This window comes from Pistacia vera, unplaced genomic scaffold, assembly GCF_008641045.1.
Source record: "Pistacia vera cultivar Batoury unplaced genomic scaffold, PisVer_v2 Contig375, whole genome shotgun sequence".
Taxonomy (NCBI): Eukaryota; Viridiplantae; Streptophyta; class Magnoliopsida; order Sapindales; family Anacardiaceae; genus Pistacia; species Pistacia vera.
In genome coordinates, this window is record NW_022196196.1 from 51033 (window position 1) to 76821 (window position 25789).

General features: G+C 33.2%; 1 protein-coding gene across 1 annotated transcript; it reads left to right on the top strand.

Moving 5' to 3' along the window:
* The first annotated feature begins 2555 nt into the window (after positions 1–2555).
* Positions 2556–25388, top strand: LOC116140706 (chromosome transmission fidelity protein 18 homolog). Its single transcript, XM_031426300.1, has 23 exons — positions 2556–3097; positions 3460–3521; positions 4475–4612; positions 4747–5022; positions 6905–6991; positions 8419–8520; positions 8602–8667; positions 9576–9686; positions 9764–9825; positions 10374–10418; positions 11756–11829; positions 16248–16315; positions 17438–17506; positions 17601–17701; positions 17789–17870; positions 17982–18060; positions 18176–18263; positions 18359–18512; positions 19880–20071; positions 20162–20221; positions 23025–23320; positions 24088–24190; positions 24941–25388. The coding sequence occupies exons 1-23, from the start codon at positions 2602–2604 to the stop codon at positions 24992–24994; spliced, it is 2865 nt and encodes a 954-aa protein (XP_031282160.1). The 5' UTR covers positions 2556–2601; the 3' UTR covers positions 24995–25388.
* The last annotated feature ends 401 nt before the right edge of the window (positions 25389–25789 follow it).

Genomic DNA, 25789 nt, shown 5'->3' on the forward strand with positions numbered 1-25789 from the left:
CTTTCTTTTCTTTCCTTATTTTTAATCGTGGCGTGGGACCTTTTTTTCAAAAAAAATTAAAAAAAAATCACTAGTTTTAAAAGTCAAAGAAAAGGATCAAAACCCAATTTTGTTTTATTTTACTATTTTTTTCATGTAGTTACTAAAATACACTTAATACTATAAAAAATAAAATAAAATTTCTTTTTAACGATAAATAAATAGTATTTATAAATAAATAAGAAGGGTTTTTTCGACGCTTTAGGTTTAATCAAATAACAATCACATTCTTCTGAGGTTTAATAAATTGTTGAGCAAACGACTGTTCCCCCCCAAGGTTTAACGAAATCCCGAGTTCATACCCCTAGTTGTATTTATTCCAAATTCTCACCCTTAAACTATCTTTGTTAGTTAATTTTGAATTCTGATTTGTGCTATTACCATCTTACCTTTCACATGTTATTTCATTCCACCTAGCCACCATCACCCAAGCACCAGCGTTTTCAGGCTTGTTTCGGCTGATTTTTCACCCAAAATCACCTCCAACATCTTCCTTGTAACCCTTACATCAAAACCCACCACGCCCCTTCATTGTTGCACCCTCTGATCGTTAGAAAATGACATGTGCTTGGCTGGGTAGTTGATTGAGGAATTTTCTCAAACAACTGGTGGGCGTGACTTTGAATGAAGATTTTTAGGCTAGTGAATAATAACCGGTGGCCAAAGAATGCACAACAACCACAACAAAGAAACAGAAAGGAGGATGGGGGTCAAAAAGGCAGAAAAAACAGTGAACAAATGATGGAAAAAAGGTGCAAAAAAAGTTGTCACACGGCGGTGGGAATGGAACTTGGCCAGCAAACAATGAACAACCATGGGTGATGCGAGGGGTTGTTTTGTAGAGGTGTTGAAGGGGATTCGATTGGTGGCTTTGGGGTGAATTTTCAATGAGGGAATCAGCCGAAATTTGGCCGCAAGGTTGGGAGAATGCCAAGGAGGCGTTTTCCGGTGATTGGAGGGTGCAACTGTGAAGGGGTTTGGTGTGTTTTGGTGTAGGGGTTACAAGGAAGAGGTTGGAGGTGATTTTGGGTGAAAAATCACCCGGAACAAGGTTGAAAGCCTTGGCGGCTGGGTGGTGGTGGTGGTTGGATGGTGATGGTGATGGTGGCTGGGTGGGGTGAAATAAAATATGGAGGGTAGGATGGTAATAGCACAAGTCATAAGTCAAAATTAACTAACAATGTTAGTTTAAGGATGTGAATCTAAAATAAATGCCACTAGGGTATGAACTTGAGATTTCGCCAAACCTCGGATGGGAACATAATGTTTGCTCTAAATAGTTTTTACAATAGTTAAACAAAAACATACTTTCACCAAACCAACAAAAATCGTCCAAATATTAAGGGCTTGTTTGGTAGATTATTTGAAAATTGATATTCTGAAAAACTATTTTAAGTTGAGTTGAGTTGGATTAAATCGACTAAGATAGGATTTTGAGAATGTGTTTGGTATAATATATGAAAATTATATCAGAGTTGGATAAAATATAGAAAAGTTGTTTGATACATTTTTGGAAAACATTTTCTGAAAATATTTAGATTATTTTTTAACCCCTCTACATTTGTTAATTTAGCTAAACACCGCCACAATAAAACTTTAAAAACTAATAAAAACACCCCTATCCACCCAAGCCACGGTCGGCTGTAGATTACCACCGTTAGACGGTAGCCAGTAGTCGTTGGAACGAAACGACCATAATCTGGCTATAGATCTGGTAGTTGTTGTTTTGGCGTTGGTGGTTGCTGGCTGGGGTGCTTTAGTTAATTTTTAAACTTTTATTATGGAGGCTGTTTAACTAAATTAATAAATGTAGGGGGTTAAAATAATCTAAATGTTTTGAGTTGAATATAGTAGGATAATCTAAATGTAGAGAGTGCATTGTAAGATTTCTTTGTAAGTGTAGTATTATTGTAATAAAAAACAAGTCCTCCATCTTTTTATTTTCAATAGAAAAAATCTTATTTGATTCGGATTAATTTTATGATCCCAATAAGTAAATAAATGTATATTTTGTTTTCCAATCTTAATAGGATAATAGAAAAATGATTCTAAAAAGTGAAAGGTGCAGGGGCTAAGATTCATTCACGAGATCTTCCAAATAGTGGTTTTGCTTTTGAATTCCATTGTGGAGGGAGAAAAAACAAGTTTAGTCAAATAAGGGTAATGTTGTCCTTAGAAACAATTGGATTATTATTATTCTCATTTCAAATACCGCTTTAAAAAATGATAATGAATACATTTTTAAAATTTGAAAATACAAAATGGAACTTACTATTTTTATTCCTAATTTTATTTTTTTAAAACAAAAATAAACGCCACCTTAGTTTTCATTTGAGAACTCATACATGAGTTATTTCATATAATTTCCTTTTCATAAAATTTCATGTCAACCAAAATCTATTTCACAGGGCATTTTGGTAAATTGATCAACCCTTAGCCGCTGTGCCCGCTCCGTACTTTCGTCGCCCAATTTCCCGCCAAAATTACATTTTCGCTTCAGTTCCATTCCATCTCACTTTCTCTCTTAGCACACCATCACTCTCACTCTCCCAAAAATTTCCAATGGACATGGACTTCGACATCCCACTCCCGGAAGAACTCGAATTACTCGAAGCCGACGCCCGCCTCCACGACCCTTACCTCGACGAATATCTAGACCTCGAACCACCCGAACAACACCCGCCCGATTCGCCGCCGCCCCAACTCACTCCACACAAGCGTACCCGATCCGAATCTCCCAGTCGCCCAATTGACGACACCGAACCCCAATTCGATGACAAAAGAACCAAAATTGTTGTTAATGATGATGAAGACAATGAAAACGACGAGGATTGGCTTCGGTATTCCCCGCCAAAGCAGAGTAACGGTGACTTGGAGGAGAGAGAAGATGCGACCGTTGTGTTGCAGGAGAAGGTCTTGTCTAGGTACGCGTTCGAGATTGACGGGGATTGCTTGCCGGTGACGGCGCCGAGTGGCGGAGATAGGGTTTACGTGAAGATTTGTAGGGCTCAGGGAGAGGAGAGAGTGAAGAAATTAAATGTGAAATCGTACTCAAACGGTATCGTTTGTTATAAAAAAAATCAAATATTTGTTTGTTAGGTTATTTTAAGTTTTTTGAGAAAATATAAATTTTATGATTATCAAGATGGACTCTAATTGTCGTTTCAGAAACAAGAAACTGAAATAGTTTATTTTGATTGTATGTTCTTATAAAATATTTTAATTATAATTTAATTACCAAATCTTTTAGAGTTCTTTCCTGTCTTGAAATTGCCATGCAAATGAGACTTAAGAGTTCTTCTCTGAACTGATTGCTATTAGAATGCCACGGTGTTTTACAATCATTCACAAAATACTGTTTTGTTGGAGTTATTCTATTTTCATTTCGGTTTATATATTGATGGCTTACAAACTTTGCAGGCCTTATTTCAGAACCTGTTAATAATCTATTACAAAAGGTGGAGCAGGAGGCCTTCGCAAAGGTGAACATTGCAGTAAATAGTTTTGGTTGAAGTGTCAAAATAATATCTGTCTCTGAAACTGTGATTATTTTGCACTAGTTAAGTATAATCACAAATATCCTGGTCGACATTCAATTATCTTCTTTTCCGTTTAGCTCAATTGCTTTACATTGTTTTTTCCTCAATATTTTTCCTGCATGACAGTGTCGAAATTTAGTTAAAAAAAAGAAAAAAAATTAATAATTGACTTCTTAATTGTATATTGAACCATCTGGGAGAGTTGTTTCTCATATACTTTGCAAGGATATGTATTTTTCTTAACCACCCCCCTTTTCTCTCTCTTTTGGTTTTACATTGGTGAAAATGAAAAATGAAATTAACATTTAAAGAAGGAACTAATGGTTCCACAGGAATTACCTTACTGAGACTTTACCAATGTTATCAAAACTAAGCGAGAGTATGAGGAATTAGGCAATCCTTCATGTAGCAGTTTAATATATGAAAGCTTTGCTTCAATGATTGCCACCTTTTTTGTATTGCAGTTTGAATAAGTATCAGCATTCTGTATACTTTTGACATATCATGTAATCACCGATAAACTTTCGTAGTGCATACTGATAAATAATTTTGACTACAAGTGCATTTACTGAAGCAAGAATACAGTAGTAGCTTGATACCGCCAAACTGATCCATCAGGGACAAAATGTTTGACATATACTTAATGATGAAGTGGAAGAAGGTCTTCAAAATCTTAAGTTTTCTCTGATCCTAGTTCTTTTTTTTTTTTTGGTTTTTCCTAAGACCCCTATTAATATTTAGTTGCTTGCTGATTGAATGTTCAAAGCTGAACTGATATATGAATTTCTTATGGCTTGAAATGTTTTATTAATTGTTATCACCAGTTCTTATTTTATTTTTCAAATACATAAAATGTATTATAACATTCTTTGTAATTCATTCTTTTGCTTATGAAGGCCTTGAATTCTAGTTCTGAAGATCAAAGTGAGATAAGTCTGCCAGAAAAACCACTGATGCATGAACAGCTTTGGGTGGACAAGTATGCTCCAAATTCATTTACAGAGCTTCTCAGTGATGAACAGACAAATCGTGAGGTGTATTGTAAAAACTCTTCAAGATTCTTACAAAATAGGAAAAGGCATATAATTGTTCGAGGTTTCTGTCTCTTTCAACTTTTTTCTTCATTACTTAACCTTCACTAATATATATATATATATATTTTCTGTAGGTCCTCTTATGGTTGAAACAATGGGATTCTTGTGTTTTTGGCTCTGAAGTTAGGAGTACATCTGATGATGTTTTGTCTGCTTTGAGACGACATTCTTCTATTGCTCAACATCAAAAATTAAATGATTCTAATTTTTCAAGGAAGTTCAGAGGACAGAGATGGAGTAAGGGAAGTTTCAGACATTCCGATAATTTGGAGCTTGAAAATAGTAATTCAAAAGGCATTCAGAACTTATGGAATAAGCACACAAGGCTCATTGGTCCCCCAGAGCAGAAGGTCAGCTATATTTTTGAAACATACTTGTTTCCAGTTGATAGATATCTCGTATTGTCTCTGGCATAGTGGATTACATCAATTTAATGTACATTCTTCCGGCAATTTGCTCAAGATTGGGAATGTTTAGATATTGAAATAAATGTCATTTCAGGGTAGCTTTGTATCTTTCAAGTGGAAAATTGACATTAGAGACTCCTAAAGCATTCCCTCTTTTCATATTTATTCTAGCTGGTAAAAGCTTTTTGTTATGAACCATATAATCTGATGCATCAAATATGCCCATTATTCTTATTTATTTCTCTTGTAGAAGCAATTTTTCATGAGTCACATGGTTTCATAAATTAGTTATGACCAAATTTGAGTGTTTTTGGTGAAGATTATCGTCTTGCCACCTTTAAAGAGATGATCCAGAATGCCTAATATGGTGAGCTAGGAGATGAACTGGGATGCTGTGAGATTGGGTTAGACTAGATTTCATTGAATAGTACTAGATTATATATAGAATTTGTTTGGCGTTTACTGTAGTATGGATTGGACAAAATTTAATAAAATTAACAAGTCCAAATTGATCTAATAATATGATTAAGACTAATTTAAATAATAAATAATTTGGCATTTACTTTTCTATTATTAAATATTTTATTTATCAGTTGGTTAGTGTGTAATATTATATTATTAATTAGTTAAAGCATAATTAGTAATTATTTATTTAATTGTTTATTAGACTTAAATTATTATGGATTTTTATTCATATTAATAATGCATGTTTTTCAGAATTAAAGTCAGATTAAAAAGAATTCAAATAGATACTAATTTTGTATTTAAAATTAAGTTGTAACAATTACAGTAAATTTGTGATTATGTTTTTTACTAATACATTATTGATGAATATTTTTAAATTATTAGTTTACTTAAAAGTAATTAATGAAAGAAAAATATTGGTAATAATGAAATAGTAGAACCCATAGTACTAACTTGACCCATCCTTCCTACTGGTCTATTTAGTGGGCTTCCCACAACAGTGCTTACTCAAATCAATCAATCCTGTCCAAAGCAAAAACCATGTCAAACAAAGGTCTTAAGTAAGCTAATAGAGTCCCTTGCTTTTATACTGCCCTCTCCTGTCACATAAACATGCCTTAAGGGAACAATTGGCCAATTATGGAACATGTTTCCCTTTACTTTTGATTATATTAGAGACGTTTTCTCATGTCCTTTGTTGAATTCACATCTTATACATATCTACATCTGTGTGTTTTACATGTGGACTTATAATGTTTTGAAGTTTCCAATAATATAGTTGACATGGATGACTTAGATGCTCTTTGCTGTTATTCAGTCCTTCCAGTATATAATACGCATCTATAATATGTTTGATATCGTGTTTGGTAATACTTGAATGCTTAGCTCACATTGGTCAATTCATTTTAAGGTGTTAAAATTGTTAAAAATGATTTTTGTTGGATCTCTGAATTAGTCTTTTAGGAATCAAGACACAATTATGATTATTATGATTTTTTTTTTTTTTTTTCTTTTTTGTTTTTTGTAAATTACATTGATATAGATCATGGAGTTATTTATACAACATAGTGCTTACCAGTAGTTTCTTATTTAAAAAAATAAAAAAAATAGTGTTAACTGGCTTGATTTTTTCTTAGCTAACTGACAGATAAGTAAAAGGTTCTAGCTTTGAATTGATAGCCTAATAGCTTGTGCATTATGTACCTTGCATATGATGAGTAACTCTTCTATTGCAATTATTTTGCTATTCATGCTATGTAGAACTATCTTTTCTAGTGCAAGCTTAAATCACACATGTATAGGTGATGCAATTATATCATGCGATGAAGTCTTCAGTAACAGCTTCTTATGGTCCTTGCAGATCCTTTTACTTTGTGGTCCACCAGGGCTTGGAAAGACTACACTTGCGCATGTGGCTGCTAAGCATTGTGGTTTTCGTGTTGTAGAGGTTATTTTGTCTCTTCTAACTCAATTGACAGAATAATTATTACTTAAGTCCATATTGTTTTTTGTTTTTGTTTTTGCTTTTTTGTCTTTGATTAATAATCTTAAGTAACTTTACTTGCTTGGCTATTATGTGTTAAATATCAGTTTCTTTGTTGATAGGATGATGTATGATGGCTTTGCAGACAAAGAATTTTTATATTTAGATGTGTAGAAAAGATATTTTTATTTTTTTGAGGTTTGAAGAATTTTTAATTAACTAGTTGTTGACAGTACTTCAGTTAATAGTGCTGTGAACATTACCCCATGGATAGTATCTTAAGCTTTATAATTAGGAGAAGAGGAAGAAAGACAAACAATAGACATCCATGTCTCCAATAGTTTATCCATATATGTATATTTTTTTGATGGGAAACAAGAAAAAGTTGTATTGAAGAAGAATTATAAAAAAGTGGACCAGTCGTCTGCAAAATTGAAAAGCCCTTGAGGGGACAAAATCGATACAACTTTGTATGTTATAATCTATATCTAACTAGCCCTGGGGTTTTTGTATAGATTGATTCACATCTATATTGCACAGCATGTGTCTTTTTGAGATTCTGTTCTGGACATCTGGTCCACTGCTGTAACTCATTTTTCTCATCAATACATATAATTTGTTTCCAATCCTTACTACAAAAACACCTTAGACCAAAAAGATTTTTTTATTGTTGCTGGACTAATTGTTTAGCTCTAGGCTTCTAAAAAGGATATTGTTTCTTTAAATGTGCTATAGATCATGCATTAGTTGTACCCTGTTTGCCAAATTGGCTTTGGCTAGTTAGGTGTGCAACCCATCAAACCAGCACGTTAACTACTTTAGGCATTTGATGAGAGATTTGACTACTTCTTTTAATTTTGCAAGTCGGAGATCTTTGATGGCACAACCTTTCTCTATTTGACCACAATGAGAAGGCATCATGTTGGAACTTATAATCAAATAACCGAGGATGGTATAGAATAATATGACAAACTTTTAGAGGAGGAATATCAAATTGACACTTAAAGTGTGGCAACCTAAGAACGGTTGGGTGCTTGGCTTTTAAAAATATTATGTGCATTGTGCAATATTGTCCAGTTTTTAAAAATATTGGCAAGGCTGTGATTTTGAACAATAATTATATGCAAAAATGTGTATTTGTAAACATCTATGTATTTGTTTGTTCGTTTGTTTGTCCTCTTACAATTATATAAATTACATCATAGGAGGTATTTTCTAACTATCAGGCACCTAGGATTTTATAGCAGATATTAGCCTGAAGTAAGATGCTGGAACACATTATCTTAACCTCATCATGTAGCATTGCTTTCAGCACTGATGTATAATGGATTTATGTAGATACACTTCTCATTCTATTTCTCACATATTATTCATACTTTTTGGTTTTGTAGGTTAATGCTAGTGATGATCGGTCATCATCAACTATTGAAGCTAAAATCCTTGACGTGGTTCAGATGGATTCTGTTATGGCTGACTCAAGACCCAAATGTTTGGTTGGTTTTATTTTTCCACAATTTTTCTTTTGGTTTTTGTTGTATGGAACGCAGAGAAAACACCTATTTGATTTTCTATAGGTCATTGATGAAATAGATGGAGCTCTTAGCGATGGCAAGGGTGCTGTGGAGGTTATTTTGAAGATGGTACTTGTTCCTACAATTGATGTCTTATTATTTTATGAAGTCTTTTACGGGCAGCACTTATTTCACTTGGTTTATCTAATAATCAGCTCCATTTTTTCCAATACTCTCATTTCCAACAAAGTTGTTAGTATTTGTTTTCTTTATTGCATGTTAGATGGACTTGATGGTTTCTTGTACTTCCATTTATCAGACTAAGAAAGTTGAATGGTAGAAGAAGGATTAACTTTACTACCATGGTTACATAGCATACTAGTAAACTTAGAAAAATATCTACCAAAATCTTAATTTTAAACTTTGCTTATTAGTGAAACCTGTTGGTGAAAATTATCTTAAAGTATAACTTAAATATGATTTTCCCTTGCTGGTATAATTTTTTCCTTTTGCACAATAGATGGACTTGATGGTTTTTGTACTTTCATTCATCATACAACAAAAGTTGAATGATAGAAGAAGAATTAACTTTTCTACTGTGATTATACTGTGGACTAGTAAACCTAGAAAATTATGTAGCAAAATACTGCTGTTGACCTGTGAAGCCTGTTAGTGAATGACTTAAACATGATTTACATGCGTTCACACCCTAAATCAGGCTTCTGGAATGGTCCAGACGGTAGGATATAAAGAAGATCTATAATGGCCAGTGGGGTGGTGAACTGCATAGTTGATATCAAACAATATTAGTACTTCTTTTTTAACATGTTCTTATTTTCATTATCTTTTTGAAGTGGGGTGGTTCTGCTTTGATTTTTGCAGTAAAAGCTTATAGGTTTTAACGCATTAACTTGGACACATTAGTCAGAAATGACTATGCGGGTATTTTGTGTGATTAATAAGTAATTCTGATTTCATATCTCAATGGAAACGCTAATTTACAACTTTTGAATTTCAATTAATAATTTTCCATTTAGGTGTCTGCTGAAAGGAAGTCTCATGCTGGGAAGGAAAATGTTACTAAAGAAGAGCAGTCAGGAAGAATATCCTCAAAAAAGGGGCATAAAGCTGCATCACTTTTAAGACCTGTGAGTTTGAAATGTTCATAATGATGTGTTCTTGATTGCAAAATTTCCCTGTGCATGATAATGGGTGTTCTGCCTAGGTAATTTGCATATGCAATGACCTGTATGCACCTGCCTTGCGACAGTTGCGTCAGATAGCCCAGTAAGTATTCTTTGTAATCAGTTAAATCATAACAAATGTGCATGCACATACACACACAAAGAGACAGGTAGATGTAAAGAGAGTCTCATATTGGGAGAAAGGAGCAATTAAGAATGTTATCCTAGTGGTTTTCCAATTCTCCACATTGGTTAGAAGTTTTTGACATTTGCTGCTAAGTATTTGTTTGATAATCTATTGAATGTTATGAATGCACTATATTCAGTGGATGCTAGGAATGCACTATGTTAAACAAAATGTTAAAGGAGCAAGTTTTGTTAAATCCCGTTTCTGTAATTTTTCCTAAATAAATTATTTCATTTTTCTTCTTTAATAGTTAATATTAGCAACAACAATAACTAGTGCTACTAGATTTAGACAGTGGCTTTAATCATGTCTTTTGTGCTTGGTATATATGGGTTTTTTCTGTTTAGATTGAACAATGTTTTGTTCCAAATATCTATAGTGTATAACAACTATTCACAGAAACATTATAATCGTTTTGTTAAATTTTAAAGTGTCTCTTGAAAACTTAGTGCTTTTCTTTACAGGGTTCATGTATTTATTCAACCAACACTGAGCCGTGTGGTAAGCAGGTAAGAATTTGCTGCAAGTAATTTCATGGATCTGGTTGGAAATGCTTGATACTTTTTGGATATTCTTTGGTGATCATGAAGTCACCGGATGAATTCCTGATTGGATATAACATATCTGGTTGTGATTGTTGCTCTGTTTTAGTTGCATCATATGTTTCTTTTCTCATGGTGTGGAAACTTGGCAGAGATTTTCCGCATCAGTGATCTTCGTAAGAATGCATTCAAGTAATGTGTGTGTGTGTCTATGGAAACATCTATCTCACTGTACTGAAATTGGAAACATCAATATTTATTTGACTGGTATTTTAGATTATATAACTCTAATCAGTTATAGACCTAAAGATATGAACAAATCATAAGCTCATATCGTATGTTACTGAAATATAACTTTTCAACAAACAAAAATTTTGATAAATGTCCACAGTTATCTCTAAAAAGTAAAGATAAGAACTTATAGCAAGGCTGGGTTGAGTTTAATTTTGAAAGGTGTTCTTTTATTTGAGGCAAGTTGTAAATTGAAGGATTAAAATTTAGCTCCATTATCCTCTCTCTATTGGTACGGGATTTATGTTAGTCTAGATCTGCACATCCTCCTCCCTTTTCTCTTTCACATGGTGGCAACAGTTGGGAGATATGGAAATTGGAAATGCTATAATTTTTTTTAACCTATCATCATTTCAACAAGTTCTTTTTCATTACAGTTTTAATAGAAAGTCTATATTTTCAACTTTGTTACATCTAAAAAGAAAATCAATGATGTGCCATTGGTCCTAAGCACTTTATATAAGGTTCTTTAAATGGAAAATGGCTATTCTCAAAGCTTAGCCATGCATGAGTATTGGTTTTGATGTTTGAACTGTATCCTTGTTGAAGATATGTCAGAAACTGTGTTGCCTCCTTCACAGTAACGATTGCTAATGGAAGGTCAGAGACAGCCAATTGTCAAGTGATTTGAGATATTTTACAGAATTTTATTACTTATTCCGTTTTTCTTCTCTTTTGTGTTCTGGGGGAAAACTTAATTATCAAGTGATTGGAGAAGAACTCTGTAGCTAGTTGAGTTAAAAATAGATAGAAATGCTTAATTTGTACATTTATATTTACTATACTTGTGCTAAGTGTGTATTGTAAATAAATACATCTAGTTATTATTGTCATGTATCATGTTATGACAAGTAAATATGACTTATTGGATAAATTGCTTTTTGGTATATTGTATGTTAGACTGCCTATCCTGATTTGATCTTCTTAGAAAGAATTTTTTATTTGTTTAGATATGAAATATCTGTATAGCCTAAGATTTGTGATACTGACTTTCCGAAATTGAATTATCATAGGCTCAAATATATTTGTAACAAGGAAGGTATGAAAACAAGTTCTATTGCACTTACTGCACTTGCAGAGTACACTGGTGAGCGATCTCTCCTTATGGTATTGTTTTGATTTTTTTTTTTATTTTGTCTTTCACCTTTGAAGTAATATGCCTCGTACAATTTGAACTGTACTGATTGGTTTGAAATATTAATTACCTTTGCTGTAGTTTTTCCAACCTATGAGTTTTCCTTTATGCTACTCATCCTTTTGTTTTGACTTTACAGAGTGTGATATACGCTTTGGCTAGTTAGGTGTGCAACCCATCAAACCAGCACGTTAACTACTTTAGGCATTTGATGAGAGATTTGACTACTTCTTTTAATTTTGCAAGTCGGAGATCTTTGATGGCACAACCTTTCTCTATTTGACCACAGTGAGAAGGCATCATGTTGGAACTTATAATCAAATAACCAAGGATGGTATAGAATAATATGACAAACTTTTAGAGGAGGAATATCAAATTGACACTTAAAGTGTGGCAACCTAAGAACGGTTGGGTGCTTGGCTTTTAAAAATATTATGTGCATTGTGCAATATTGTCCAATTTTTAACAATATTGGCAAGGCTGTGATTTTGAACAATAATTATATGCAAAAATGTGTATTTGTAAACATCTATGTATTTGTTTGTTTGTTTGTTTGTCCTCTTACAATTATATAAATTACATCATAGGAGGTATTTTCTAACTATCAGGCACCTAGGATTTTATAGCAGATATTACCCTGAAGTAAGATGCTGGAACACATTATCTTTACCTCATCATGTAGCATTGCTTTCAGCACTGATGTATAATGGATTTATGTAGATACACTTCTCATTCTATTTCTCACATATTATTCATACTCTTTGGTTTTGTAGGTTAATGCTAGTGATGATCGGTCATCATCAACTATTGAAGCTAAAATCCTTGACGTGGTTCAGATGGATTCTGTTATGGCTGACTCAAGACCCAAATGTTTGGTTGGTTTTATTTTTCCACAATTTTTCTTTTGGTTTTTGTTGTATGGAACGCAGAGAAAACACCTATTTGATTTTCTATAGGTCATTGATGAAATAGATGGAGCTCTTAGCGATGGCAAGGGTGCTGTGGAGGTTATTTTGAAGATGGTACTTGTTCCTACAATTGATGTCTTATTATTTTATGAAGTCTTTTACGGGCAGCACTTATTTCACTTGGTTTATCTAATAATCAGCTCCATTTTTTCCAATACTCTCATTTCCAACAAAGTTGTTAGTATTTGTTTTCTTTATTGCATGTTAGATGGACTTGATGGTTTCTTGTACTTCCATTTATCAGACTAAGAAAGTTGAATGGTAGAAGAAGGATTAACTTTACTACCATGGTTACATAGCATACTAGTAAACTTAGAAAAATATCTACCAAAATCTTAATTTTAAACTTTGCTTATTAGTGAAACCTGTTGGTGAAAATTATCTTAAGGTATAACTTAAATATGATTTTCCCTTGCTGGTATAATTTTTTCCTTTTGCACAATAGATGGACTTGATGGTTTTTGTACTTTCATTCATCATACAACAAAAGTTGAGTGATAGAAGAAGAATTAACTTTTCTACTGTGATTATACTGTGGACTAGTAAACCTAGAAAATTATGTAGCAAAATCCTGCTGTTGACCTGTGAAGCTTGTTAGTGAATGACTTAAACATGATTTACATGCGTTCACACCCTAAATCAGGCTTCTGGAATGGTCCAGACGGTAGGATATAAAGAAGATCTATAATGGCCAGTGGGGTGGTGAACTGCATAGTTGATATCAAACAATATTAGTACTTCTTTTTTAACATGTTCTTATTTTCATTATCTTTTTGAAGTGGGGTGGTTCTGCTTTGATTTTTGCAGTAAAAGCTTATAGGTTTTAACGCATTAACTTGGACACATTAGTCAGAAATGACTATGCGGGTATTTTGTGTGATTAATAAGTAATTCTGATTTCATATCTCAATGGAAACGCTAATTTACAACTTTTGAATTTCAATTAATAATTTTCCATTTAGGTGTCTGCTGAAAGGAAGTCTCATGCTGGGAAGGAAAATGTTACTAAAGAAGAGCAGTCAGGAAGAATATCCTCAAAAAAGGGGCATAAAGCTGCATCACTTTTAAGACCTGTGAGTTTGAAATGTTCATAATGATGTGTTCTTGATTGCAAAATTTCCCTGTGCATGATAATGGGTGTTCTGCCTAGGTAATTTGCATATGCAATGACCTGTATGCACCTGCCTTGCGACAGTTGCGTCAGATAGCCCAGTAAGTATTCTTTGTAATCAGTTAAATCATAACAAATGTGCATGCACATACACACACAAAGAGACAGGTAGATGTAAAGAGAGTCTCATATTGGGAGAAGGAGCAATTAAGAATGTTATCCTAGTGGTTTTCCAATTCTCCACATTGGTTAGAAGTTTCTGACTTTTGCTGCTAAGTATTTGTTTGGTAATTTATTGAATGTTATGAATGCACTATATTCAGTGGATGCTAGGAATGCGCTTTGTTAAACAAAATGTTAAAGGAGCAAGTTTTGTAAAATCTCGTTTCTGTAAGTTTTCCTAAATAAATTATTTCATTTTTCTTCTTTAATGGTTAATATTAGCAACAACAATAACTAGTGCTACTACATTTAGACACTGGCTTTAATCATGTCTTTTGTGCTTGGTATATATGGGTTTTTTCTGTTTAGATTGAACAATGTTTTGTTCCAAATATCTATAGTGTATAACAACTATTCACAGAAACATTATAATCGTTTTGTTAAATTTTAAAGTGTCTCTTGAAAACTTAGTGCTTTTCTTTACAGGGTTCATGTATTTATTCAACCAACACTGAGCCGTGTGGTAAGCAGGTAAGAATTTGCTGCAAGTAATTTCATGGATCTGGTTGGAAATGCTTGATACTTTTTGGATATTCTTTGGTGATCATGAAGTCACCGGATGAATTCCTGATTGGATATAACATATCTGGTTGTGATTGTTGCTCTGTTTTAGTTGCATCATATGTTTCTTTTCTCATGGTGTGGAAACTTGGCAGAGATTTTCCGCATCAGTGATCTTCGTAAGAATGCATTCAAGTAATGTGTGTGTGTGTCTATGGAAACATCTATCTCACTGTACTGAAATTGGAAACATCAATATTTATTTGACTGGTATTTTAGATTATATAACTCTAATCAGTTATAGACCTAAAGATATGAACAAATCATAAGCTCATATCGTATGTTACTGAAATATAACTTTTCAACAAACAAAAATTTTGATAAATGTCCACAGTTATCTCTAAAAAGTAAAGATAAGAACTTATAGCAAGGCTGGGTTGAGTTTAATTTTGAAAGGTGTTCTTTTATTTGAGGCAAGTTGTAAATTGAAGGATTAAAATTTAGCTCCATTATCCTCTCTCTATTGGTACGGGATTTATGTTAGTCTAGATCTGCACATCCTCCTCCCTTTTCTCTTTCACATGGTGGCAACAGTTGGGAGATATGGAAATTGGAAATGCTATAATTTTTTTTAACCTATCATCATTTCAACAAGTTCTTTTTCATTACAGTTTTAATAGAAAGTCTATATTTTCAACTTTGTTACATCTAAAAAGAAAATCAATGATGTGCCATTGGTCCTAAGCACTTTATATAAGGTTCTTTAAATGGAAAATGGCTATTCTCAAAGCTTAGCCATGCATGAGTATTGGTTTTGATGTTTGAACTGTATCCTTGTTGAAGATATGTCAGAAACTGTGTTGCCTCCTTCACAGTAACGATTGCTAATGGAAGGTCAGAGACAGCCAATTGTCAAGTGATTTGAGATATTTTACAGAATTTTATTACTTATTCCGTTTTTCTTCTCTTTTGTGTTCTGGGGGAAAACTTAATTATCAAGTGATTGGAGAAGAACTCTGTAGCTAGTTGAGTTAAAAATAGATAGAAATGCTTAATTTGTACATTTATATTTACTATACTTGTGCTAAGTGTGTATTGTAAATAAATACATCTAGTTATTATTGTCATGTATCATGTTATGACAAGTAAATATGACTTATTGGATAAATTGCTTTTTGGTATATTGTATGTTAGACTGCCTATCCTGATTTGATCTTCTTAGAAAGAATTTTTTATTTGTTTAGATATGAAATATCTTTATAACCTAAGATTTGTGATACTGACTTTCCGAAATTGAATTATCATAGGCTCAAATATATTTGTAACAAGGAAGGTATGAAAACAAGTTCTATTGCACTTACTGCACTTGCAGAGTACACTGGTGAGCGATCTCTCCTTATGGTATTGTTTTGATTTTTTTTTTTATTTTGTCTTTCACCTTTGAAGTAATATGCCTCGTACAATTTAAACTGTACTGATTGGTTCGAAATATTAATTACCTTTGCTGTAGTTTTTCCAACTTCTGAGTTTTCTTTTATGCTACTCATCCTTTTGTTTTGACTTTACAGAGTGTGATATACGATCATGCTTGAACACTCTTCAGTTTCTTAACAAGAAGAAGGAAACCCTCAATATGGTGAGGAATTTTTTTTGACCTTCATGTTACTCATATATTAATACAAATAAATCTTAGACCTATTTCTAGGATTTTGGTGCCAAGAGTTTGGCAAAATCCCAAGTGTTGGGTTGAGTAATTACACCCTTGGTTCCAATGAAAAGATTAGGGGTTCAAAGCTGTAAGGACCACCTACTTGAGATATTATATCTTATCAGTTTCTTAATTATCAGGGTCAAAATTTTGAACATGGTGAACTAGTAGGAAGGACTGGGGATTTTTGGGTGTTGAAAACAAAATCAAGGGTTGGTCAATTTCAAGAAAGAAAAATATTAAGTTTTTGGAAATGGTGAAAATATGTTGCCTCTAGTGGAAGAAACAAATTATCACAGTTGTCTGTTGAAGATGAAGGACAAAGAAATGAAGTCTCTACAATGCACTCTTTGATTTTTATTTTTTTAATATTAAGGATACTTCATGATCAAATTGGAGGCCTCTTCTAGATTTTCAAACATTGGCAGGCATGAAATTTGAAAACATAATATCCCAAATAGGTGGGCCAGGAGATCTGCATCCCTAACTCGTTGGTTAAAACCAACGTCTTAACCACTCAACCCCGACCGTAGGGGTTTTATCCATTTGTTTGAACTTCTTACAACCATTGGAACTTGAGTATTTCATGGTGTCCATAAAAATATGTTAAAAGGAGAAAGAAAAGCAATTAAGTTGATGATTTTGGCCTCTGTATCCAGTGTATTTTATTGGGGAATATATTTAGTTATCACAAGAACCAAGAGGTTAATCTAATCTTTATTTACTCTTGGTTCCATCAACTTTGTTCTGTAATTTCAAAAGGCTCCATCTGGAGTTTACGAGTGGTAACTGAGAACCACACCTTTTGTCTTTGAACACCAAACAATACATTATCGAGGAAAAGAAGTAAATGTCTGCTGACTTTATTACTTTGCCTATTCATCCTGGCATCTTCATCGGTTTTAAGAATACCTCATAAGCTGTCATCTCCAATTCAAATTAAGGCGATCTAAATCCATTAAATAAAGAATTCATGGCATTCTCCCCCGTCCCTTTCTTTAGTTCTTTCTTTCAAATCAACTAGCACTAATGTGTTTTGCTGGTTCTTAGTTGGAAATCAGTTCACAAGTGGTTGGTCGAAAGGACATGTCAAGAAGTGCTTTTGATATCTGGAAAGAGGTAGTGTAAAGCAGTAAATACCATTAATGATGTTTCTTAGTGACTTTATTATTCATCTCCAGCATCTCATGTTCGAAGATAATCCTCTCTCTAGATTTTCCAAAAGCGGAAAGTGAAGCGGCTGAGAAAATCTATTAATACCAGTGGCAGTACATCCAATGAATTTGACTTTTTGCACTCCCTCATATCTAGCCGGTGGGTAGGAAATTTCACTGAACAAATATGTTCCTTTTATTATGTTTGAATCGAGCTTTCTTATTTATGTGCTCATTGAATGTGTAGTGGTGATTATGATGTGATTTTGGATGGGATCCATGAAAACATTTTGCAGCTCCAATATCATGATCCAGTGATGCAAAAGACAGTAAGTCTTAATCACATGTTATTGATGACTACTTTATTGACTTAATTCTGGACATTGGCTGGTTCTATCATTGCAACAAGATATTTGACTATACACTTGCTTTATTTGAAGGTCAAGTGCTTAAATTGCCTTGGTGTTTCTGATTTGGTGCACCAATATATTATGTGTACACAACAAATGCCCCTTTACGGTAAGGATGTGCAATTTATTTTTAATTGTTATTTTTTCAGTTTTACTTTTCAAAGTTGATAATAATTTGGTTTTTATGCTCATAAAAGTGCTTTGACCTTTTCTCCTTTCTACAGCTTATCAACCACCTCTTGCAATTACCGTACATCGTTTAGTCGCTCAAATTCAAAAGCCAAATATTGAGTGGCCAAAGTCTTATCAAAGGTATTCCTAATTCTATCTCTGAGTCCACCAGGACTGGAAGTTAATTTTAGAGGATTCTCTTTTTCTTATGGTTCACACTGTATACAAATCTTCAGATACCGGACAACATTGATGGAAAAGAGGGACATTTTTAACTCTTGGCATTGCAAAATTCCACCTTATATTTCAAGGCACTTGTCGAGCAAGTCATTTGTAGAGGACTCTGTTTCTCAATTATTACATATTCTGTCACCACCAACTCTTAGATCGGTAATTACTTACATTTGTCATCGTCATTCTTTAAGTTTTTTGCATTTCCATTCCTTTTCCTATTTGTTTTATTTAGTGATATTGCAATTAATAGATACTTGAAAACTGTACTGGAAAATAGTAGGAAAAACGAAAAAAGCTCTTATTTGCCTGTCTCATTTATTTTTCTGGCAGCATGTCTATCTGAAGTTTCATGCAATTTCCACCTGATATCTAGTTAGCAATTCATATGTTGATCGAAGAGAAATTACTGGTTTGCTCGTGCTAAACCAGGCTCTGGGTTATAAATGCAGTTTTTGGGCAGGTTTACTTTAGCTGCTGATGAAAAGTCATTGCATGTTACATTCTGATAGAACTTTGAATTGAAGAATCTTTATCATGGTGAAGTATAAATTAAGAGATATGAAAAGAGCAGAAAAAAGGAGATGAGAAAAGAGTAGGAGATGCCAGCTATAGACACACCAACCTTCTTTACCCCATATTTATTTCTTAATGGGCACAAAATACAACCTTGTTTGCATACCATAACAATAAAAAATTATGGCTGACTCTTCTAACAGTAGTTATTATCATTAAAATTTCTAGGGAAGTCACTGTCTCTGTGCTACAATCCCTGTGTGTTTGAGGTTCCAATACAAAGGGTATGTGCAACAAAAGAACAGGAATATTCAGCTAACATTTTTCATAATTTTTCGTGCAACATGTAACGAGGTTGACCAAAGATTTCTTGTGTATCATTTATGAAGAAGAAAAAAATAATGAATAAAAATAAAAAGCAAGATAGAAGAGAAGCAGAGCCTAAAATATGTTTAGATCCTAATAGCTAATACCACAGTATTTATTAGTTCCTTTGCAACATTGCTAATGTCAGTCAATTTTTCCTTTTTATATTTTTTTTTCATTCATTCTTTGTAAAGGAATAGCTTTTTAGAGATTGCAGTTTGCTTTCACTTATTGCCGCGGTCTTAATGAGCTTTGGTGCCCTTTTTTAGGTAGCATTGCACTTACTATCGGATAAAGAGAAGAATGACTTGGCTCAACTGGTTAGTGCTATGGTATCCTATTCCNTGCAACATGTAACGAGGTTGACCAAAGATTTCTTGTGTATCATTTATGAAGAAGAAAAAAATTAATGAATAAAAATAAAAAGCAAGATAGAAGAGAAGCAGAGCCTAAAATATGTTTAGATCCTAATAGCTAATACCACAGTATTTATTAGTTCCTTTGCAACATTGCTAATGTCAGTCAATTTTTCCTTTTTATATTTTTTTTTTCATTCATTCTTTGTAGAGGAATATCTTTTTAGAGATTGCAGTTTGCTTTCACTTATTGCCACGGTCTCAATGAGCTTTGGTGCCTTGTTTCAGGTAGCATTGCACTTACTATCGGATAAAGAAAAGAATGACTTGGCTCAACTGGTTAGTGCTATGGTATCCTATGCCATAACATACAAGAATATGAAACCTGATCCTCTGCCTAATAACCTGGGACAAGATGGAGCTTCAAATGCCTCAACACTTTCTTTGGATCCGTCAATTAGTGACTTTATTAACTTCAAGGTTCGAAATGTTCTTCACACTTCATGGCTTGTATGTTTAGTCATTATCTTTTATTTTCCTTCTGAATATCATTTCCCTTTTATTAAACAGGGATATAGATCAGGTCATTATGTGCTTGCCTTACCGGTGAAGCAAGTCTTGGTGCATGAGGTAAGCAGTGTAGTTCCTAATGTTGAATGATTCCTGAATGATAATCTTTTGCAAAACTAGGATTCTGAAAGAGGGAAAATAGAACCCAAAAAAGATAAAAAAGGGATTAGCGCGCACTCATATTTTGTCCTAAAGCTAAATATGTCTATTAGTTGAATTTAAATATACAAGTCTGATTGATATATTATTTTATTTTTTTTCTTTTTCTTTTCAGTGTTTGATTATAAGTGTTAAATTATTGGTTTTGTATGTTGTAAATATCTTAAAACTAGTGTTTTGATACATATGCCTTATTAGTAGAACAAAATAAATATATATAAATTAAAGATAACTGTGTTATTATATTGTTTTGATATAATATTTAAAAATTATTATAAACAAAAAAAATTAAAATTACTAAAAGATGACCTAAAATATATAACGTTTAAGGGTTTTATTATGATTGGAATTTATAAATTTAATAAGGGTGTTGTTGGCAAAAAACATTACTATTGTTTAGATGTTTTGAATTTTGATAAAAAGCTAATCTTTTTGGCCTTTTGATTATATTAGATAAACAAATATAAGATAAAAACAAACCGCTTTAAAATGTTGAATAAATAAAATTAGTTATATTCAAACGTAAGAGCGAAAAACAAATAGGCCCTAAGCTAGTCTTTTCTAGACCTATGATGAACTAGCTAGCCAATCTCACAAATTATTGATATAACAGGGTTCTTTCCCTGCGATTTTTGNTTGTTGGCAAAAAACATTACTATTGTTTAGATGTTTTGAATTTTGATAAAAAGCTAATCTTTTTGGCCTTTTGATTATATTAGATAAACAAATATAAGATAAAAACAAACTGCTTTAAAATGTTGAATAAATAAAATTAGTTATATTCAAACGTAAGAGCGAAAAACAAATAGGCCCTAAGCTAGTCTTTTCTAGACCTATGATGAACTAGCTAGCCAATCTCACAAATTATTGATATAACAGGGTTCTTTCCCTGCGATTTTTGAAGGACCATAAGTTTGGATGGAGCTTCATTTCACATTTGAAATTTTATAAAACATTATATATGTTCCAAAAGGAGTACGTTGATTAGAAATAATTAAACTGAGCTTTTCTTGCTTATTTTAGGTTATCTTGCCATGCAGTAAACATATATCTGATGTATGTGCACTGTTCGGTTGTAATTTAGTCACTGCTATTGCTGAATCCCTTACTAAATCTGAAATGAAATTGTAAAATGGTGGTTTTGATCTCCACAAGCCTTAACTTTGACAAGGATATTCAAGCTTTTAGCAATTGTTGCCCAGCACTCTGAGGCATATGTCCTCTGGAGATGATGTTGCAATTCGTAATTCCTAATTTTTCATGTTTGGTCACTTATTGGATTTTAGCTATCTAATATGTTTGATATGTACAATATAAAGAAATTTCGCAAGCTATAGGACCTGTTTGGTAGATTATTTGAAAAATGATATTCTGAAAAATTATTTTAAGTTGAGTTGAGTTAGATTAAATTGAATAGGATAGGATTATGAGAATGTATTTGGTATAATATCTGAAAATTATATCAAAGTTGGTTAAAATGCTAAAAAGTTATTTAGTTCATTTTTGAAAAACATTTTCTAAAAATATTTAGATTATTTGTTGACCCCTTATATTTGTTAATTTAGCTAAACACCCCCCACAATAAAAGTTTAAAAATGAACAAAAACACCCCTATCCATCCAAACCACTGCTGGCCGTCTGCCACCATCGCTGAATGGCAACCGACAGTTGTCGAAACGGCGCATGACCGGTTGGATCTGACTGGTCGTAAGCCGATTTGGCCTTTTTTGGCCAGATCCATTGTTATCTTGATGATGGCCAAAATTTGGCTGTCGTAAATCTGGCCGTCAACGGCTAGATCTTTGGCTGTAGATCTGGTCGTTTCTGGTCAGATCCATGGTGGATTTGGCCAGAAAGGGCCAGATCGGTGTACGACCGGTCAGATCCGGCTGATCATGCGTCGTTCTAGCGTTGGTCGTGGTTTCTGGTAGGCAGTGGTGGTGTTGGGTGGATTAATTTTCAGATTGGAATGAGTGAAAGATAATTGTTTTCAGTTGAATAGGGTTGGAAAAATGTTTTGAATTGAATATAATAGAATAATAGAAAGCAAGTCCTCACCTCTTTTCATTTTCAATAGAAAAAATCTTATTTGATTTATATTAATTTTCACAATAATGATCCCAATAAATAAATAAACACATATTTTGTTTTTTAACTCAAATAGGATAAGAGAAAAATGATTCAAAAGAGTGAAACAAACAGGGCATAATTTCCTAACAAGATTTTTTCCATTTCTACCAGCATATGAGCCTCAATAAATGCATAAGATATGTCAAACTTGGGGAAAAATTTTGTGGTGCCAAACTTGGGGGAGGATGTGCCTAGGTGCAATCCATCTGGGTTTCATTCCAATGCCTTCCAATGCAGACAATTTTTGCTTCTTTTGAAAACTATGAATATATTATTGTATGGTCGTATTAGCTCCAATTCTTACATCCTTCTGTAAGCTCTAAGATTCTTACGCCTTTGAGATACTAAGATTTTTCATTGGGAAATTTGACCTGACAATGAGTATCTTCTGTAGCCATGTAATGATTGTTATTCTGTGGTTCAAAGAGGGAGAATGATTTTACATTTAGTGTCACCTAAATGAAAAATCCTAAATGAAAAATAGTGTCACCAAAGTCGCTGCACTGCTTTGCTATTCCAGTTGGAAGTTTATTTCATTTTATTTTTCCTTGCAATAATTGATTTTGCACTTCAGGTTGAAAAGCAAAGGATTATGCAAGCAAGCATTGGAAAACCTGTGCATATAACAGACGGACACAAGGGAAACCAGGACTTGGTAGGGACGGAAACAATTAGAGCTGGGTCTGCGAAAGTAAATCATGCATCTGCAAGTGCTGTGATGACGGGAAATGCAAAAAATATGTTAAATCCAATTACTTGTACCGTATCACCAACCTTAGATTCCAGTACAAGTGCTTCAGCCAATCCAAAATTGAAATGTTCTGGAGACACGAAGAAGCCATCCAATGGGTCTTTCAATTTCTTTGACAGGTATATTTTTCATGGCCGGTGGTGTGCCCCCTTTTTCATTTGTCTTTTATAATCACTTCATTTATGGGTTAAAATTAATGAAAAGTTGAGTTAAATTACATGTGTAATTAAATAACAAATACCTTTTAGTCTAAGCCTTCCTTCTCAGAACCATGAATCGACTAGAAATAGCAAACCTTAGGCTTGTGATGGAGAACTAGGAAATTAAGGAAATGGCTAATGTAAAATTTTTAATGTAGGATTAGGAAATTAAGGATTATAATTGTAATATGTTTATTATATATCTCTCTCATCACAATATTATATATTTTATCATTGAGTCATTGACCATTTCTTCATTGAGATTGTGACTGTTGATGCATCTATTAGTGGTATTCAGCTTTGAACCCATTGTATGTACTAACGTAGTTGGAGCACTTCTGCAAAGTTGAGGAAAATGTGTGCTTGCTGGCCTGCCTCATGATCCCAACATTTTTCTTTTAAGTTGGAGTAGAGACCTTGTTTCCGCATGATTCTCTTGGCAGAGTTCCTGTCTTGTTTTAGTTGCTTATATTTTCCAGTTACCTGTAGATCTGATGTGAGACTATTTTATCGATTTACTATTATCATCTCTGTAGTAAATCTGCATTGAGTGCTGATTTGCAACGAAAAAAAGCTTGTTGTGTCTAGGGTTGGAAGTGATAACATACTAGAATAAATGTTTATCATGCTATGTAGCAGCCAATCCCATTTTAAATCCTGATAAATCTTGTTTTGTCATAAACCAGGTTTAGGAAATCAAATAGTAAAGGGTCTCAGAATACTGATACTGTTGTACAGAAGGCAACAATGGAAAGAGATTCACGCCCCCTTTTATTTAAATTTAATGAGGTATGTCACTATGCATAGTATTTTTATTTGTTACTTCTAAATGCTAATCACGAGATAATTAAGATTATAGCTACATATACCAGCTTTTGAAGTATTTGGTTGAGTGGTTTTGGCATGAATTCGCTGCTTAAATTTGATAGTGACTCTGTTGGAACACTGAAAAAGAATCATAATGCACCATCTTAGCCTTAGGAGATATTTTTTTTTTCTTTTTTGGTAAAATTTTGTAATTAAAATTTTAATAATCAAATACCGTTGCAAATTGAGTCGATCACACCACTGCTCTTCATCTACCTTTTTTCTCATTAATTTCACTTGAAAAAAGAACAAATCTACAAATTACTACCGTAAGGTTTCCAAGATATCATTGCCTTTAGTTAACATAGTCATTAGAGGTAAATGCTCTTTTAATAATAATAAAAGAACAAATTTTCTGAAGTTTTAAGGGGTAATGTCATTTCATGCTTTCAATTTTTAAATTAACTAAACGTAGGGAAAGTTTGATGATATCCCTGAAATCTTTAGGGGTGAGTGTATTTTCCTTAAAGCGGAAAAGGGCGATGTACTTTACCCTGTTCTCACCTGCAGTGATCTAATAATTTTCGCCGCATAAAAAACACTAAGTCTGCAGTGGTTGGCATATAACTCATAAAAAGTGCATTTACCTGTGTTGATAATTTACAAGCTGGTACTATTAGTGTACATGAGTTTCACTTTGTTTCATTAATCGTTTTGTATTTTTGTATGCAGGGTTTTACAAATGCCGTAAAAAGGCCTGTTCGGATGCATGAATTTTTGCTATGATAATTTATACTTCCCAGCAATATGGAGAAATTTTCTCCATCCACAATACATAGTATATATGCCAAATATCTAAATTGCATACCGAAATTTTGAAATTAACCATGTACTATATTGTGTTTTTTCTAGATTGTTCATTTGGATGCCGCTGAGCTTTAGACTGTACCGTTGGAAAAAAAATTTGCATTGGGGCGCCGTATTTGGATGCCGCTGAGCCTTTAGGCTGTACCGTTGGAAAAAAAAATTGAATTGGGGCGCCGTGAGTGGTAAGTCCGTATAAAGTTTGATCATTGCGTATACAAGTTCATATTTCAAATTCAAACCTTGTACCGTGCCTCTTATTAGTTGATGAATGAAGCCTTAAAGGGATGATGGAGCAGAATAATCTCAAATTTTACTAAATATTTAGAGTCTTGAGTATTAGAATAGAAATACACCATGCATTATTCTATGTTAAAAAAATCTTCGCTATGATTGATTTTTTTTTTCAATAATAATAATGGGCAGATTTTTAATTATCTTATATTGGTTTCTTCTAAAGGGAATTGGTTTTGTGTTTGTTGATGAAGAAATGAACTTAGCTGGTCAGTTAAAAAAAAAAAAAAAAAAAAAAAATCAAATAAAAGCCCCAAATTCGTATTTTTTATAAAGAAACCTTTGATCAAAAAGATAGAGCAAGATTCATTTTGCATCATATCTAAGGGATTCGTTAGTTCAGACAGAAGAAACAGTGTCACTAGATCATGATGAAATCTGACTTAATCTGTTTCTATTCGTGAGGAATTTACTAATGGTGCA

Bases quoted from the DNA above. Each gene is read 5' to 3' on its own strand.
- LOC116140706 (XM_031426300.1), top strand. From the start codon at position 2,602: ATGGACATGGACTTCGACATCCCACTCCCGGAAGAACTCGAATTACTC. The intron at 4,613-4,746 runs GTGTATTGTAAA...TATTTTCTGTAG, and splicing joins ATGAACAGACAAATCGTGAG to GTCCTCTTATGGTTGAAACA. The intron at 17,871-17,981 runs GTAAGTCTTAAT...CTTTATTTGAAG, and splicing joins ATCCAGTGATGCAAAAGACA to GTCAAGTGCTTAAATTGCCT.